The sequence below is a fragment of the Hypanus sabinus genome, unplaced genomic scaffold (genome assembly GCF_030144855.1).
Source record: "Hypanus sabinus isolate sHypSab1 unplaced genomic scaffold, sHypSab1.hap1 scaffold_1744, whole genome shotgun sequence".
In the NCBI taxonomy this organism is placed as follows: domain Eukaryota; kingdom Metazoa; phylum Chordata; class Chondrichthyes; order Myliobatiformes; family Dasyatidae; genus Hypanus; species Hypanus sabinus.
The window spans coordinates 32,976-49,821 of record NW_026779829.1 but is presented as its reverse complement, the minus strand read 5'-3'; the positions used below and the strand labels follow the sequence as shown (position 1 = coordinate 49,821).

Below are 16,846 nucleotides of genomic sequence, written 5' to 3'. Positions count from 1 at the left end.
CCCCACAGTACGGTGTGTCTAAGGTCCGTACCCGGTGGGTGGGGGGACGGAGGGGGTGTTTCAGTCTCCCCCCACAGTACGGTGTGTCGAGGGTCCGTACCCGGTGGGTGGGGGGACGGAGGGGGTGTTTCAGTCTCCCCCCACAGTACGGTGTGTCGAGGTCCGTACCCGGTGGGTGGGGGGACGGAGGGGGTGTTTCAGTCTCCCCCCACAGTACGGTGTGTCGAGGGTCCGTACCCGGTGGGTGGTGGGGACGGAGGGGGTGTTTCACTCTCCCCCCACAGTACAGTGTGTCGAGGCTCCGTACCCAGTTGGTGGGGGGACGGAGGGGGTGTTTCAGTCTCCCACCACAGTACGGTGTGTCGAGGGTCCGTACCCGGTGGGTGGGGGGACGGAGTGGGTGTTTCAGTCACCCCCCCCACAGTACGGTGTGTCAAGGGTCCGTACCCGGTGGGTGGGGGGACGGAGGGGTTGTTTCAGTCTCCCCCCACAGTACGGTGTGTCGAGGGTCCGTACACAGTGGGTGGGGGGACGGAGCGGATGTTTCAGTCTCCCCCCACAGTACGGTGTGTCGAGGGTCCGTACCCGGTGGGTGGGGGGACGGAGGGGGTGTTTCAGTTGCCCCCCCGCAGTACGGTGTGTCGAGGGTCCGTACCCGGTGGGTGGGGGTACGGAGGGGGTGTTTCAGTCTCCCCCCAGTACGGTGTGTCGAGGGTCCGTACCCGATGGGCGGGGGGACGGAGGGGGTGTTTCAGTCGCCCCCCCCACAGTACGGTGTGTCGAGGGTCCGTACCCGGTGGGTGGGGGGACGGAGGGGGTGTTTCACTCTCCCCCCACAGTACGGCGTGTCGAGGGTCCGTACCCGGCGGGTGTGGGGACGGAGGGGGTGTTTCAGTCTCCCCCCACAGTACGGTGTGTCGAGGGTCCGTACCCGGTGGGTGGGGGGACGGAGGGGGTGTCTCAGTCTACCCCCACAGTACGGTGTGTCGAGGGTCTGTACCCGGTGGGCGGGGGGACGGAGGGGGTGTTTCACTCTCCCCCCACAGTACGGTGTGTCGAGGGTCCGTACCCGGTGGGTGGGGGGACGGAGGGGGTGTTTCACTCTCCCCCCACAGTACGGTGTGTCGAGGGTCCGTACCCGGTGGGTGGGGGGACGGAGGGGGTGTTTCAGTCTCCCCCCACAGTACGGTGTGTCGAGGGTCCGTACCCGGTGGGTGGGGGGACGGAGGGGGTGTTTCACTCTCCCCCCACAGTACGGTGTGTTGAGGGTCCGTACCCGGCGGGTGGGGGGACGGAGGGGGTGTTTCAGTCACCCCCCCCACAGTACGGTGTGTCGAGGGTCCGTACCCGGTGGGTGGGGGGACGGAGGGGGTGTTTCAGTCTCCCCCCACAGTACGGTGTGTCGAGGGTCCGTACCCGGTGGGTGGGGGGACGGAGGGGGTGTTTCAGTCCCCCCCCACAGTACGGTGTGTCGAGGGTCCGTACCCGGTGGGTGGGGGGACGGAGGGGGTGTTTCACTCTCCCCCCACAGTACGGTGTGTCGAGGGTCCGTACCCGGTGGGTGGGGGGACGGAGGGGGTGTTTCACTCTCCCCCCACAGTACGGTGTGTCGAGGGTCCGTACCCGGTGGGTGGGAGGACGGAGGGGGTGTTTCAGTCTCCCCCCTCAGTACGGTGTGTTGAGGGTCCGTACCCGGTGGGTGGGGGGACGGAGGGGGTGTCTCAGTCTCCCCCCACAGTACGGTGTGTCGAGGGTCTGTACCCGGTGGGTGGGGGGACGGAGGGGGTGTTTCACTCTCCCCCCACAGTACGGTGTGTCGAGGGTCCGTACCCGGTGGGTGGGGGGACGGAGGGGGTGTTTCAGTCTCCCCCCACAGTACGGTGTGTCGAGGGTCCGTACCCGGTGGGTGGGGGGACGGAGGGGGTGTTTCAGTCTCCCCCCACAGTACGGTGTGTCGAGGGTCCGTACCCAGTTGGTGGGGGGACGGAGGGGGTGTTTCAGTCGCCCCCCCACAGTACGGTGTGTCGAGGGTCCGTACCCGGTGGGTGGGGGGACGGAGGGGGTGTTTCAGTCGCCCCCCCACAGTATGGTGTGTCGAGGGTCCGTACCCGGTGGGTGGGGGGACGGAGGGGGTGTTTCACTCTCCCCCCACAGTACGGTGTGTCGAGGGTCCGTACCCAGTTGGTGGGGGGACGGAGGGGGTGTTTCAGTTGCCCCCCCACAGTACGGTGTGTCGAGGGTCCGTACCCGGTGGGTGGGGGGACGGAGGGGGAGGTTAAGTCTCCCCCTGGCCCCTGCTTTGTTATTGAGGGGTGGAGGGCCGAGGACCGATGGGTTATAAATGCACTGTGGATGTTTGCAAGCTGCTACAGATGTCCGGCTGAACGGAGCAGAAAACCTTCAGACATCGGAGCAGAGTTTGGGCCACTCAGACCATCGAGTCTTCCGTTCCAATTCATCATGGTTGATTCATTACACCTCTCAAGCCCATTCTCCTCCAAGACTCCAGCCTTGTCTGCCTCCAATAACTGGAGAAATGTGCTGGCTGGAGTCGGGTCACCCATCCGAGACACGGCCAGACTGAGGTCGGTCATCTGCCCTCCAGGCTCAGGCGGTCTGCGCAGGGCCAACCTCCCCGACCGGTCAAACAACACTGGAGAATCCTTCTGCACCCGAGTGCAATTTACCAGCCCCTGGCCAAAGAGATTCCCGCTCCTGTCCGTTCGAGGCAGAGTCGGGTTCGATACCGGCCGGGATGAGGAGCGGAGGCACGGTGGGACCTGGAGACGGGACACAGCCCTGCTGCAGAACAAGGCGGGTCAGCACCAGGGCTTCCAGCGGCACACCTCCTCCCCACTCGGTAATGAACTCCAGCCTCATCGGGACACCGCTAACCGACGAACCCCCCCCCCCCCCCAACCAACCTTCCCAGACCCTCCACAGATGCTGACCGACCTGCCGAGTTCCCCCAGCATCTTGCATGTGGGGGTCACTCTGTCCTTCCAGCGTCCGTAGAATCCCCTTGTGTCCAAAACACATTTAATTCCCAAAATCCTGTAATTACAGAACGGGAACAGCACGTGGCCATTCAGCCCGTTACTCGTGTGGTACCCAGGCCGTGAAGAGGGCTGTCTGACGCCAGACCCGTGCTGCAGGCCAGCTCCTGACTCTCAGACTGAACCAGGATAGACTCCTTGCCACTGTTACACAGCAACGCCCACCCACAAGACCCAGGAGCAGTAGGCCATTCAGCCCATCCAGTCTGCTGAGCCGTCCCATCATGGCTGATTTACTATCCCTCTCAACTCCCATTCTCCTGCATTCTCCCCGTAACCTTTGACAGCCTGACGAATCAGGAACCCTTCAACCTGCGCTTTAAATATACCCAGTGACTCAGCCGCCACAGCCGACTGTGGCAACGAATTCCACTGATTCACCACCTTGAAGAAATTCATCCTAATCTCTGTTCTAAATGGACGTCCCTCTCTTTTGAGGCAGTCCTAGACTCCCCCCCCCCCCCCCCACTATAGGAAACATCCTCTCCACATCCACTCTCTCTGTGACTTCTGGTCCTAGACTCCCCCACTATAGGAAACATCCTCTCCACATCCACTCTATCTGTGTCCTCTGGTCCTGGACTCCCCCACTATAGGAAACATTCTCTCCACATCCACTCTATCTGTGTCCTCTGGTTCTCGACTCCCCCACTATAGGAAACATCCTCTCCACATCCACTCTATCTGTGTCCTCTGGTCCTAGACTCCCCACTATAGGAAACATCCTCTCCACATCCACTCAATCTGTGTCCTCTGGTCCTAGACTCCCCACTATAGGAAACATCCTCTCCACATCCACTCTATCTGTGTCCTCTGGTCCTAGACTCCCCACTATAGGAAACATTCTCTCCACATCCACTCTATCTGTGTCCTCTGGTTCTCGACTCCCCCACTATAGGAAACATCCTCTCCATATCCACTCTATCTGTGTCCTCTGGTCCTAGACTCCCCACTACAGGAAACATCCTCTCCACATCCACTCTATCTGTGTCCTCTGGTCCTAGACTGCCCCCACCATCAGAAACATGCTCGCCACATACTCTCTATCTACGCTTTTCGATATTTGACAGGTCGCAATGAGATTCCCCTACACCTCTAGTCTTCTAAATTCCAGCGAGTACAGGACATGAAACACTCCCCACACATTAACTGTTTCATTCTCAGAATCCCTTGAAGCTGTGTGGGTGCCCGGCTGCGCAGGAACCGAAATGCCCCTACGCATGTAGCTTTCGTTGCCGTGCCGCTGGAGCTTTCCTTTAGACGATGTTTCATTAAATGGCCGCAGCTTTCTGCCGTCTCCAACTTTCCTGCTGAGAGCAGTGGAGAGCGGTCGAACTGTTTAGCACGTGAACCTCCTCTGTAGGAAGACTGGGAACGCTGGGTGAAGAATGAACCAAGAAGCTGATTAAAAACTGCGAGCTTTATTGTTCGTACCAGATTCCAAGAGTAACTCCAGGACACGGTGGCTGGGAGGAGAGACGGGAGTGCCGACCGGTCCTGAGGGAGGGACGCGGATCGGAAGTCCATCCCCGTTCTCCCGAGTTCGGTGCAGACCGCCATCAGCTCCCCGGCACTCGGTAAACGTGGGCTCTCCTCGCAGTCAGCGTGTCCAATGATCAAATCACAACCCAATCAGCGGCCACGCGCGGTGGGTTCAATCACGGGTGTAACCACCGGCACGACTCATCAGACTAACGGATTCGCCTGGCGGGAGACGGTCTGAGCTCAGGAACCGCGGTTTGACCGAGATCCCGCTACCGGCCTCCGGATCAGACCATCTCCCCTCACCTCAGCTATTCACAGCAGACATCTAGAAAAAAAAAAATCTCTCTCTCAAACATACAAAACTATTTCCCAAAATCAGATGTACAAAAAATCGGTAACATTCATTAACAGTTCACGCTAACTGCAGCATTGTTCAGAACTCGGCCAACCAGACCGCGACTGGCTGGGTGCGATATTTCAGAGGTGGAATGGGAGAGAGGAGTGGGGGTGACTGTGTGAGAATGGGGGACAGAATGGAACGAAGATGGGGAACGGGCTCCGGGGCAATCCTCATTTTGATTCGCGGTAAGTCCCTGGAGAGACTGATGGCTGACGAACACCGGCAGAAATGGACAGCGTTACCACGCTTCCCTACTCACAGCATCGTCCAGGGAGAAGCCCCCACTCCCTCCGCCGCAATGCAGCCTGTCTGGGTCTCGCTGCCCCCCCCCCCCCCGCCAGTCTCTGGCGTGCAGTCAGACCGTGGTGGGACCGATTTCACCGGCAAGGTGCCCTTTTACACGCTGCTGGTCTCCGAGAGGCCGAGGTACTCGGGGTTCTCCGCCGTCGCCACGCGGATGTAGCCGTTGGGCTGGCCCGGGCCCCAGTCGAGGGCCGGCTCGTCGTCGGACAGCGAGCTGTGCTGCGACAGGTACTCGGGGTTCTGCACAGTATTCTGGAAGGGGCTGCTTGGGAGCAGCAGGTCACTCCCGCCACTGCCCCGAGGGAATAACCCGCCTCTTCCGGCCTCCCCCCGCTGGTTCATGTAACCTGAGGGGAAGAGATGGAGATGTCAGGTGACTCCTGAGGGGAGGGGGAGGCTGGAGATTGAATTCAAACTGACCGCACTGGCCCCGCTGCTTCTCCAACCTCACCTCGTTCCCCATCTCCTCCTCCACCCCCAATGGACTCGCCCCTCCCTCCAGCATCTGCCCCAATCCTCCAAGCCCCCTCCCTGCCAAGGACGAACTCACACTCACCTCCTGCCCTCAAACAGTGCGTCCAACCCTCATTATCACCTCCCCAACACCACGGACACATTTGGCCTCTCCCCAAGGGGGTCTGCACCCCTCTCCTCCCCTCCCTCCGGGACTCATTCATCCCTCCGAGTGAATCCACTCAAACTCCACCTCCCTCACCCTTCACCGGGAACAAGTGACACAATCGGTGTCGTCCCCGTTTACACAAGACACCCCCCCCCCAGCCCCACACGGACTCGCTCCGTCCCTGCCCGCAGCCCCTCGCACGCGGTCAGCGTCGCACACACCTGCGGCCGGGGTCTCGCCACCCAGCGCGATGTAACTGTCCGTCTCGAAGCCGGCCTCTCCCTCCCCGTCCAGGCGCGCGGTGGGGTCGGAGCTGTACCGCTGGCCAGGCACCTCGTCCGGGGCCCCGCAGCAGGGGCCGTCCGCCTCCACCGGCACTTCCACCTGCGAGGGGGGCCGGTAAGCCGGGCCGGGCGGAGGGCCCTGGGCGCCCGCCTCCGCCACGCTCCTCGCGCTCTGCGGGCGCAAGCACACGGCGGAGAGATTAACAGCACTTGTGGCGTACTACGCACCCCCTCCCCCACCACCCGGTTAGTCTGACCAGTCGCGGTGACGTAGCCGCCAGTACGTTACCCTGTGAACACCGTGGGTTTCCTCCCACGGTCCGGAGATCTGCCCGCCGGTCGCGAGGTTAGCTGGTAAGTTGTCCCGGACTGGGCAGCTCAGCTTGTCGGGGCAGAGGGGCCCGTTCCGCGGTGTATTAACTGTGAATGCCCGCAACAAAATCCATCTCCAGCTGCATATGGCGTCCTGGAACCATCATACAAATATATCTGCCGCGCCTCGGATTCCTCAGAGTCTGTGCAGATCCGGCATGAAGATTAAAACTTTGACAGTGTTCTGACTGGCTACTTCACGGGCTGGTACGGGAACACCAACGACTTTGAGTGGAAAATCCCACAAGGAGTAGTGGATTCAGCCCAGTACATCACAGGTAAAGCCCCCCCAAACATTGAACACATCTACATGAAATGCTGACACAGGAAAGCAGCATCTACCATCAGAGTTCATGCTCTCTTCGCTTTGCTGCCGTCGGCTACAAGCTACAAGAGCCTCAGGGCCCACACCACCAGGTTCAGGAACAGTTATTACCCCTCAACCATCAGGAAGGAGGTACAGGAGCCTCAGGACCCACACCACCAGGTTCAGGAACAGTTATTACCATTCAACCATCAGGAAGGAGGTACAGGAGCCTCAGGACCCACACCACCAGGATCAGGAACAGTTATTACCCCCTCAACCATCAGGAAGGAGGTACAGGAGCCTCAGGACCCACACCACCAGGATCAGGAATAGTTATTACCCCCTCAACCATCAGGAAGGAGGTACAGGAGCCTCAGGACCCACACCACCAGGATCAGGAACAGTTATTACCCCCTCAACCATCAGGAAGGAGGTACAGGAGCCTCAGGACCCACACCACCAGGTTCAGGAACAGTTATTACCCCTCAACCATCAGGAAGGAGGTACAGGAGCCTCAGGACCCACACCACCAGGTTCAGGGACAGTTATTACCCCTCAACCATCAGGAAGGAGGTAAGGAGCCTCAGGACCCACACCACCAGGTTCAGGAACAGTTATTACCCCTCAACCATCAGGAAGGAGGTACAGGAGCCTCAGGTCCCACACCACCAGGTTCAGGGACAGTTATTACCCCTCAACCATCAGGAAGGAGGTAAGGAGCCTCAGGACCCACACCACCAGGTTCAGGGACAGTTATCACCCCTCAACCATCAGGAAGGTACAGGAGCCTCAGGATGCACACCACCAGGTTCAGGAACAGTTATTACCCCTCAACCATCAGGAAGGAGGTACAGGAGCCTCAGGACCCACACCACCAGGTTCAGGGACAGTTATTACCCCTCAACCATCAGGAAGGAGGTACAGGAGCCTCAGGACCCACACCACCAGGTTCAGGAACAGTTATTACCCCCTCAACCATCAGGAAGGAGGTACTGGAGCCTCAGGACCCACACCACCAGGTTCAGGAACAGTTATTACCCCTCAGCCATCAGGAAGGAGGTACAGGAGCCTCAGGACCCACACCACCAGGTTCAGGAACAGTTATTACCCCCTCAACCATCAGGAAGGAGGTACTGGAGCCTCAGGACCCACACGACCAGGTTCAGGAACAGTTATTACCCCTCAGCCATCAATAAGGAGGTACAGGAGCCTCAGGACCCACACCACCAGGTTCAGGAACAGTTATTACCCCTCAACCATCAGGGAGGAGGTACAGGAGCCTCAGGATGCACACCACCAGGTTCAGGAACAGTTATTACCCCCTCAACCATCAGGGAGGAGGTACAGGAGCCTCAGGACCCACACCACCAGGTTCAGGAACAGTTATTACCACTCAACTATCAGGAAGGAGGTACTGGAGCCTCAGGACCCACACCACCAGGTTCAAGAACAATTATTACCCCTCAGCCATCAGGAAGGAGGTACAGGAGCCTCAGGACCCACACCACCAGGTTCAGGAACGGTTATTACCCCCCAACTATCAGGAAGGAGGTACAGGAGCCACAGGACCCACACCACCAGGTTCAGGAACAGTTATTACCCCTCAGCCATCAAGAAGGAGGTACAGGAGCCTCAGGCCCACACCACCAGGTTCAGGAACGGTTATTACCCCCCAACTATCAGGCTCTTGAACAAGAGGGGATAACTACACTCATCCATTGAGATGGATGTTCCCTGACCCGAGTCTTTACCCTGCTATTTCATGTTTTCTGTTCTCTATTGCTGTTCATTTATATTTGCCGTCAACTGTGTTCCTGCTCTTTCACTGATCCTGTTTACAGTTACTGTTCTATAGATTTGCTGAGTCTGCCCGCAGGAAAATGAATCTCAGCGTTGAATGTGGTGACGGAGATGTACTCTGACAATAAATATTACACTGAAATTATATTCTGATAATAAATTTGCTTTGAACCTCTGAGTTTCTTGAACACTGTAAAGTCGTGAGAGCGAGGGTTGGACTCTAAGGCAGAGATGGGAAGCAGAGAGTTTTGCTTGGGGAGCCTCGATCTCTCTGCAGGTCGCAGGATTTTAGAGGATGCAACACTGGCAGATGGACGGAGACAAAAACAGACAAGTGTAACAGACACATAAAAACTCGGATGTGATGCTGAGGCTTTATAAGACGATGGTCAGACAACTCGGAGGATTGTGAGCAGATCTGGGTCTCTGTCTAGGAACAGATGTGCTGGCATTACAGATAGTCCACAGGAGGTTCATGAGAATGATTCTGGCAATGAAAGAGTTAACACACGGGGAATGTTTGGTGGCTCTGGTCCTGTAGTGGCTGGATTTTAGAAAAAGGACTAACCTCATTGAAACATTAAATATTAAAAGGCTCAGATAGAGTGGATGTGGAGGGGATGTTTCCTATACTGGGGGAGTCTAGCACCAGAGGACACAGATAGAGAGGATGTGGAGAGGATGTTTCCTATAGTGTGGGAGTCCAGGACCAGAGGACACAGATAGAGTGGATGTGGAGAGGATGTTTCCTATAGTGGGGGAGTCTAGGACCAGAGGACACAGAGAGAGTGGATGTGGAGAGGATGTTTCCTATAGTGGGGGAGTCTAGGACCGGAGGGCACAGATAGAATGTATGTGGAGAGGATGTTTCCTATAGTGGGGGAGTCTGGGACCAGAGGGCACAGATAGAGTGGATGTGGAGAGGATGTTTCCTATAGTGGGGGAGTCTGGGACCAGAGGACACAGATAGAGTGGATGTGGAGAGGATATTTCCTATAGTGGGGTAGTCTAGGACCAGAGAACACAGATAGAGTGGATGTGGAGAGGATATTTCCTATAGTGGGGGACTCCAGGACCAGAGAACACAGATAGAGTGGATGTGGAGAGGATATTTCCTATAGTGGGGGACTCCAGGACCAGAGAACACAGATAGAGTGGATGTGGTGAGGATGTTTCCTGTAGTGGGGGACTCCAGGACCAGAGGACACAGATAGAGTGGATGTGGAGAGGATGTTTCCTATAGCGGGGGAGTCTAGGACTAGAGGACACAGATAGAGTGGATGTGGAGAGGATGTTCCCTATAGTGTGGGAGTCTAGGACCAGAGGACTCAGATAGAGTGGATGTGGAGAGGATGTTCCCTATAGTGGAGGAGTCTAGGACCAGAGGACACAGCCTCAATATAGAGGAATGCCCATTTAGAACAGTTGAGGAGGATTTTTAGAGCCTTCCTTTTCAAACTGGTGAGGGGTTTTCCTCCGAGGTGCAGGGGGTGTCTCCAATTTGTGAGGAGTTTCTCCTCCTGGCGGGTGGCAGGTGTTAAATCCCTTGAATTCTCCACCCCAATAGAGCTGTTGAATATTTGCAAGGCACGGAGATATCACACTGAAAGTGACCATTCCCATCTCTTTGACTCCGTATCATTCGGACTAGGACTGAGGATGGGAATGGCTATGAGGCTACTGGACTCCCTGCAGCACCCAGCATTCAGCATAGATGAAGCGCCAGTAGTGTTAGACTGTTTGCTTTTCAGTCATAAATGTACTTTATTATTTGTTATTTTACTTGTAGTAATGTGTGTGTGTGTGCGCGTGTGTGAGAGAGAGATGGAGCAACTGTGGGAGAGAGAGACAGAGAGTGAGAGAGAAGAGAAATATGTACTGTGTTGGACGATATACTTGTGTGTTGTGTTGTGTGTGTGAGTTATATGTACTGTGTTGTGCACCTTGGTCCGGAGGAACGTTGTTCGTTTGACGGTATACTTTATGTGTTGTGTGTGTGTGTGAGTTATATGTACTGTGTTGTGCACCTTGGTCTGGAGGAACGTTGTTTCGTTTGACGGTATACTTTATGTGTTGTGTGTGTGTGTGAGTTATATGTACTGTGTTGTGCACCTTGGTCCGGAGGAACGTTGTTTCGTTTGATGGTAAACTTTATGTGTTGTGTGTGTGTGAGAGTTATATGTACTGTGTTGTGCACCTTGGTCCGGAGGAACGTTGTTTTGTTTGATGGTAAACTTTATGTGTTGTGTGTGTGTGAGAGTTATATGTACTGTGTTGTGCACCTTGGTCCGGAGGAACGTTGTTTCGTTTGATGGTAAACTTTATGTGTTGTGTGTGTGTGTGAGTTATATGTACTGTGTTGTGCACCTTGGTCCGGAGGAACGTTGTTTCGTTTGATGGTAAACTTTATGTGTTGTGTGTGTGTGTGAGTTATATGTACTGTGTTGTGCACCTTGGTCCGGAGGAACGTTGTTTTGTTTGATGGTAAACTTTATGTGTTGTGTGTGTGTGTGAGTTATATGTACTGTGTTGTGCACCTTGGTCCGGAGGAACGTTGTTTCGTTTGATGGTAAACTTTATGTGTTGTGTGTGTGTGTGAGTTATATGTACTGTGTTGTGCACCTTGGTCCGGAGGAACGTTGTTTCGTTTGATGGTAAACTTTATGTGTTGTGTGTGTGTGTGAGTTATATGTACTGTGTTGTGCACCTTGGTCCGGAGGAACGTTGTTTTGTTTGATGGTAAACTTTATGTGTTGTGTGTGTGTGAGAGTTATATGTACTGTGTTGTGCACCTTGGTCCGGAGGAACGTTGTTTCGTTTGATGGTAAACTTTATGTGTTGTGTGTGTGTGTGAGTTATATGTACTGTGTTGTGCACCTTGGTCCGGAGGAACGTTGTTTCGTTTGATGGTAAACTTTATGTGTTGTGTGTGTGTGTGAGTTATATGTACTGTGTTGTGCACCTTGGTCCGGAGGAACGTTGTTTTGTTTGATGGTAAACTTTTTGTGTACCGTTGAATGATAATAACTTGAAGGATGAGACTGGCGGGTGGGGGAGTCATCGGCCGCGGGGAAGCTGTGTAAGGTAGCAAACGCTCGCAGAAGGGATGCACAGAACTACAGGGGCAGCAGCCAGACGGAGGGCATTTCCGCCAGTACTCAGTGGGGAGTTTTGCTACAGAGAGAAGGGGCCCCTACCAGGTACTCTTCCGCGTCGATCAGGTCCTGCATCTCCTCGTCCTCTAGCAGGGTCCGGTAGAACTTGCTGTCAGTCGGGCTCTGAGGTACGAGGTGCTCGTCACCCTGTGGGGAGGGTGGCGGAGGTGAGCGAGCAGCCGTCAGCTTCCAGCAGCCCCACACTCCCAACTGGAGCCCCCACCCCGGACCATCCAGAGAAAGGGGAAGGTGGAAGAATTGGGTGGGGGGGGGGGGGGGCGGAGGATGTGCAGGGTTGAGGGTGGAGAGTGGATACGTCCGATCAGAGACCCAGAGCTGAATCCCGACCAGGAATGCCACACGTCCCTTCAAGAGTCCCCAACATCCTGATGAGCCCTTCCCTATTCCCATCCGGAGCCCTGACTGTGGTCCCCCCACCCCCGTCAATCCGACCGACAAACCCTCTCCCCCCACCGTCCTCCCTCCCTCACCCCCACCGCACTGCACCCTCCCGTCCCGACTCACCTGGATAACGATGTATCGCTGAGGATCCCGGGCCATTTTGGAAAACTCCGCCACCAACTCCTGGAAGCGAGGCCGACATTCCGAGTCAATCATCCAGCCTAAACACAATCAGGAATTCTCCATCAGCGGCCGTCAGTCTCCTGGGACTTGCCCACGACAGGGGCAGATCTCCCCGGGACACATCTATGGCTCTCCCAACCAGGGTAGGTCTTACACAGTGAACGGTCGGGCACTGAGGAGAGGGGTAGGGCAGAGGGATCTGGGAATTCAGGTCCAGCTTCCTTAAAAGTGGAGTTAGAAATAGATAGGGTTGTGAAGAATAGCTTTTGGCACATTGGTCTTCATAAATCAAAGTAGTGAGTGCACGAATTGGTGAAGCCTAGTTTGGAGTATCGTGTGCAGTTTTGGTCACCTACCTACAGGTGACCTGTGTGTTTCTCCTGGTATCAGTCATTTCCACCCTGGAAAACAGGCTGTCCCTGCTATCTTTTCACCTTGTACACCTCTCATCTTCCTTTACTCCAAAGAGGGTGTCGTGGATAGTGTGCAGGAATGTCAGTGGGACATTGATAGGATGCAAAACTGGGCTGAGAAGTGGCAGATGGAGTTCAACCCAGGTAATTGTGAAGTGGTTCATTTTGGTCGGTCAAATATGATGGCAGGATATAGTATTAATGGTAAGACTCTTGGCAGTGTGGAGGATCAGAGGGATCTTGGGGTCTGAGTCCAGAGGACACTCAAAGCAACTGCGCAGGTTGACTCTGTGGTTAAGAAGGCGTACGGTGTATTGGCCTTCGTCAATCGTGGAATTGAGTTTAGGAGCTGAGAGGTAATGTTGCAGCTACATAGGACCCTGGTCAGACCCCACTTGGAGTACTGTGCTCAGTTCTGGTCGCCTCACTACAGGAAGGATGTGGAAGCCATAGAAAGGGTGCAGAGGAGATTTACAAGGATGTTGCCTGGATTGGGGAGCATGCCTTATGAGAATAGGTTGAGTGAACTCGTCCTTTTCTCCTCGGTGCGACGGAGGATGAGAGGTGACCTGATAGAGGTGTACAAGATAAGGAAAGGTAGACCTGCATGGTAGGTCATGTTTAACAAGTCTATTATGAGTTTTTTGAGGAAGTTACCGGGAAAGTGGATGAAGAGAAGGCAGTGGATGTTGTCTACATGGACTTCAGTAAGGCCTTTGACAAGGTCCCGCAAGGGAGGTTAGTTAGGAAGATTCAGTCACCAGGTATACATGGAGAGGTAATAGATTGGATTAGGCATTGGCTCAATGGGAGAAGTCAGAGAGTGGTAGTGGAGGATTGCTACTCTGAGTGGAGGCCTGTGACTAGTGGTGTGCCACAGGGATCAGTGCTGGGTCCATTGTTATCTGTCATCTATATCAATGATCCGGATGATGATGTGGCAAATTGGATCAGCAAATTTGCTGATGATACAAAGACTGGAGGTGCAGTGGACAGTGAGGAAGGTTTCCAAAGCTTGCAGAGGGATTTGGACCAGCTGCAAAAATGGGCTGAAAAATGGCAGAAGGAGTTTAATGCGGACAAGTGTGAGGTATTGCACTTTGGAAGGAAAAACCAAGGTAGAACATACAAGGTAAATGGTAGGGCACTGAGGAGTGCAGTAGAACAGAGGGATCTGGGAATACAGATACATAATTCACTAAAGGTGGCGTCACAGGTAGATAGGGTCGTAAAGAGAGCTTTTGGTACATTGGCATTTAAAAACCAAAGTATTGAGTATAAGAGTTGGAATGTTACGGTGAGATTGTATAAGACATTGGTGAGGCCGAATTTGGAGTATTGTGTGCAGTTTTGGTCAGAAAATTACAGGAAGGACATTAATAAGGTTGAAAGAGTGCAGAGAAGGTTTACGAGGACGTTGCCGGGACTTGAGAAACTGAGTGACAGAGAAAGGTTGAATAAGTTAGGACTTTATTCCCTGGAGCGTAGAAGAATGAGGGGTGATTTGATAGAGGTGTATAAAATTATGATGGGTATAGACAGAGTGAATGCAAGCAGGCTTTTCCCACTGAGGCCGGGGGAGAAAGAAACCAGAGGACATGGGTTAAGGGTGAAGGGGGAAAAGTTTAAAGGGAACATAGGGGGAGGGGCTTCTTCACACAGAGTGGTGGGAGTGTGGAATGAGCTGCCAGATGAAGTGGGAAATGTGGGCTCATTTTTAACATTTAAGAAAAACTTGGACAGGTACATGGATGAGAGGTGTATGGAGAGATATGGTCCAGGTGCAGGTCAGTGGGACTAGGCAGAAAAATGGTTCAGTACAGCCAAGGAAGGCCAAAAGGCCTGTTTCTGTGCTGTAATGTTCTATGAGAGGCATTGATCGAGTGGATAGTCAGAGGCTTTTCCCCAGGGCTGAAATGGCTGCCACAAGAGGACACAGGTTTAAGGTGCTGGGGAGTTGGAACAGAGGGGATGTCAGGGGTAAGTTTTTTACACAGAGAGTGGTGACCGCGTGGAATGGGCTGCCTGTGGCAGTGGTGGAGGTGGATACGATAGGGTGTTTTAAGATACTCCTGGATGGATAAAGGGAGCTTAGAAAATTAGAGGGCTATGGGTAAGCCTAGGTAGTTCTAAGGAAGGGACATATTTGGCACAGCTTTGAAGGTTTTCTATGTTTCTAAAGTGAAAACGCAACCTCTCTTCATAAGACATGCTCTCTAATCCAGGCAGCATCCTGGTGAATCTCCTCTGCACCCTCTCTAATCCAGGCAGCATCCTGGTGAATCTCCTCTGCACCCTCTCTAATCCAGGCAGCATCCTGGTGAATCTCCTCTGCACCCTCTCTAATCCAGGCAGAATCCTTGTGAATCTCCTCTGCACCCTCTCTAACCCAGGCAGAATCCTTGTGAATCTCCTCTGCACCCTCTCTAATCTAGGCAGCATCCTGGTGAATCTCCTCTGCACCCTCTCTAATCCAGGCAGCATCCTTGTGAATCTCCTCTGCACCCTCTCTAATCTAGGCAGCATCCTGGTGAATCTCCTCTGCACCCTCTCTAATCCAGGCAGAATCCTTGTGAATCTCCTCTGCACCCTCTCTAATCCAGGCAGCATCCTGGTAAATCTCCTCTGCACCCTCTCTAAACCAGGCAGCATCCTGGTGAATCTCCTCTGCACCCTCTCTAATCCAGGCAGCATCCTGGTGAATCTCCTCTGCACCCTCTCTAACCCAGGCAGAATCCTTGTGAATCTCCTCTGCACCCTCTCTAATCTAGGCAGCATCCTGGTGAATCTCCTCTGCACCCTCTCTAATCCAGGCAGAATCCTTGTGAATCTCCTCTGCATCCTCTCCAAAGCTTCCACATCCTTCCTATAATGTGCTTGATGTGGATATCACAAAACAACAGTTAAAGTGTCGCGGAGTTTTCAGGCTGTGTGAGAGTTTCCTGCTCAGAACAATGGTCAGTCCTCACAGCTGTAAAAAAAACCCAGTGGGAACATTGCCTGTCACAATGCCCCCCACCCAGCCTGGGTCGTGCCAAGCGAAGCTGCATCCCAACCCGATATCCTTCCCGCTTCGGGATCCTGTTACGCCCGGCCGCATCCCACTGGGACACACCCTCCCCTCCCCACCTGCCCCCAGTCCGCCACTCACACTTGACCATAATCATGTAGACGTCGATGGTGCAGATCGGAGGCTGTGGCAACCGCTCTCCCTTCTCCAACAGTTCGTGGATTTCTCGAGCCGGGATCCCATCGTAAGGCTTGGCACCGAACGTCATCAGCTCCCAGACCGTCACGCCTGTTGGCATAGAGCAGGGATGTGACCTCTCACCTCACACACACTCAAACAGAGACGTTCACCAGGAGACGCACTGACCCAGATAATGCTGGGGAGATGGTCCAGGGCGGAGTGGGCACGGGTGGTCAGGGGTAGTGCAAGTGGGTGTTAGCTGGTAGAGAGAGGGGTGAGGGTGAACACCAGGGTGGGGAAGGGAGGGAAGGGTGGAGTGGGGAGGATTGGACACCAGGGTTGGGGGTAGAGATGACAGGGATGGATGAGGCTGGACACCAGGGTTGGGGGTAGAGATGATGGGGATGGATGAGGCTGGACACCAGGGTTGGGGGTAGAGATGACAGGGATGGACACCAGGGTTGGGGGTAGAGATGACAGGGATGGATGAGGCTGGACACCAGGGTTGGGGGTAGAGATGATGGGGATGGATGAGGCTGGACACCAGGGTTGGGGGTAGAGATGACGGGGATGGACACCAGGGTTGGGGGTAGAGATGACAGGGATGGATGAGGCTGGACACCAGGGTTGTGGGTAGAGATGGCGGGGATGGATGAGGCTGGACACCAGGGTTGGGGGTAGAGATGACGGGGATGGACACCAGGGTTGGGGGTAGAGATGACGGGGATGGACACCAGGGTTGGGGGTAGAGATGACAGGGATGGATGAGGCTGGACACCAGGGTTGTGGGTAGAGATGGCGGGGATGGATGAGGCTGGACACCAGGGTTGGGGGTAGAGATGACAGGGATGGACACCAGGGTTGGGGGTAGAGA

At 54.7% G+C, this 16,846-nt stretch overlaps 1 protein-coding gene across 1 annotated transcript in view; it reads right to left on the bottom strand.

Annotated features, from left to right (window-relative positions):
* Positions 1-4,457: 4,457 nt before the first annotated feature.
* LOC132387329 (receptor tyrosine-protein kinase erbB-2-like) overlaps positions 4,458-16,846 on the bottom strand; it is a gene marked incomplete at its 5' end in the record, with an annotated part of 42,994 nt that continues 30,605 nt past the window's right edge. The window contains 5 exons of the mRNA XM_059959681.1: positions 4,458-5,591; positions 6,088-6,322; positions 11,827-11,931; positions 12,310-12,407; positions 15,934-16,080. Of these exons, the coding sequence (XP_059815664.1) occupies positions 5,338-5,591; positions 6,088-6,322; positions 11,827-11,931; positions 12,310-12,407; positions 15,934-16,080 (839 nt within the window). The remainder of the gene's footprint in view (positions 5,592-6,087; positions 6,323-11,826; positions 11,932-12,309; positions 12,408-15,933; positions 16,081-16,846) is intronic.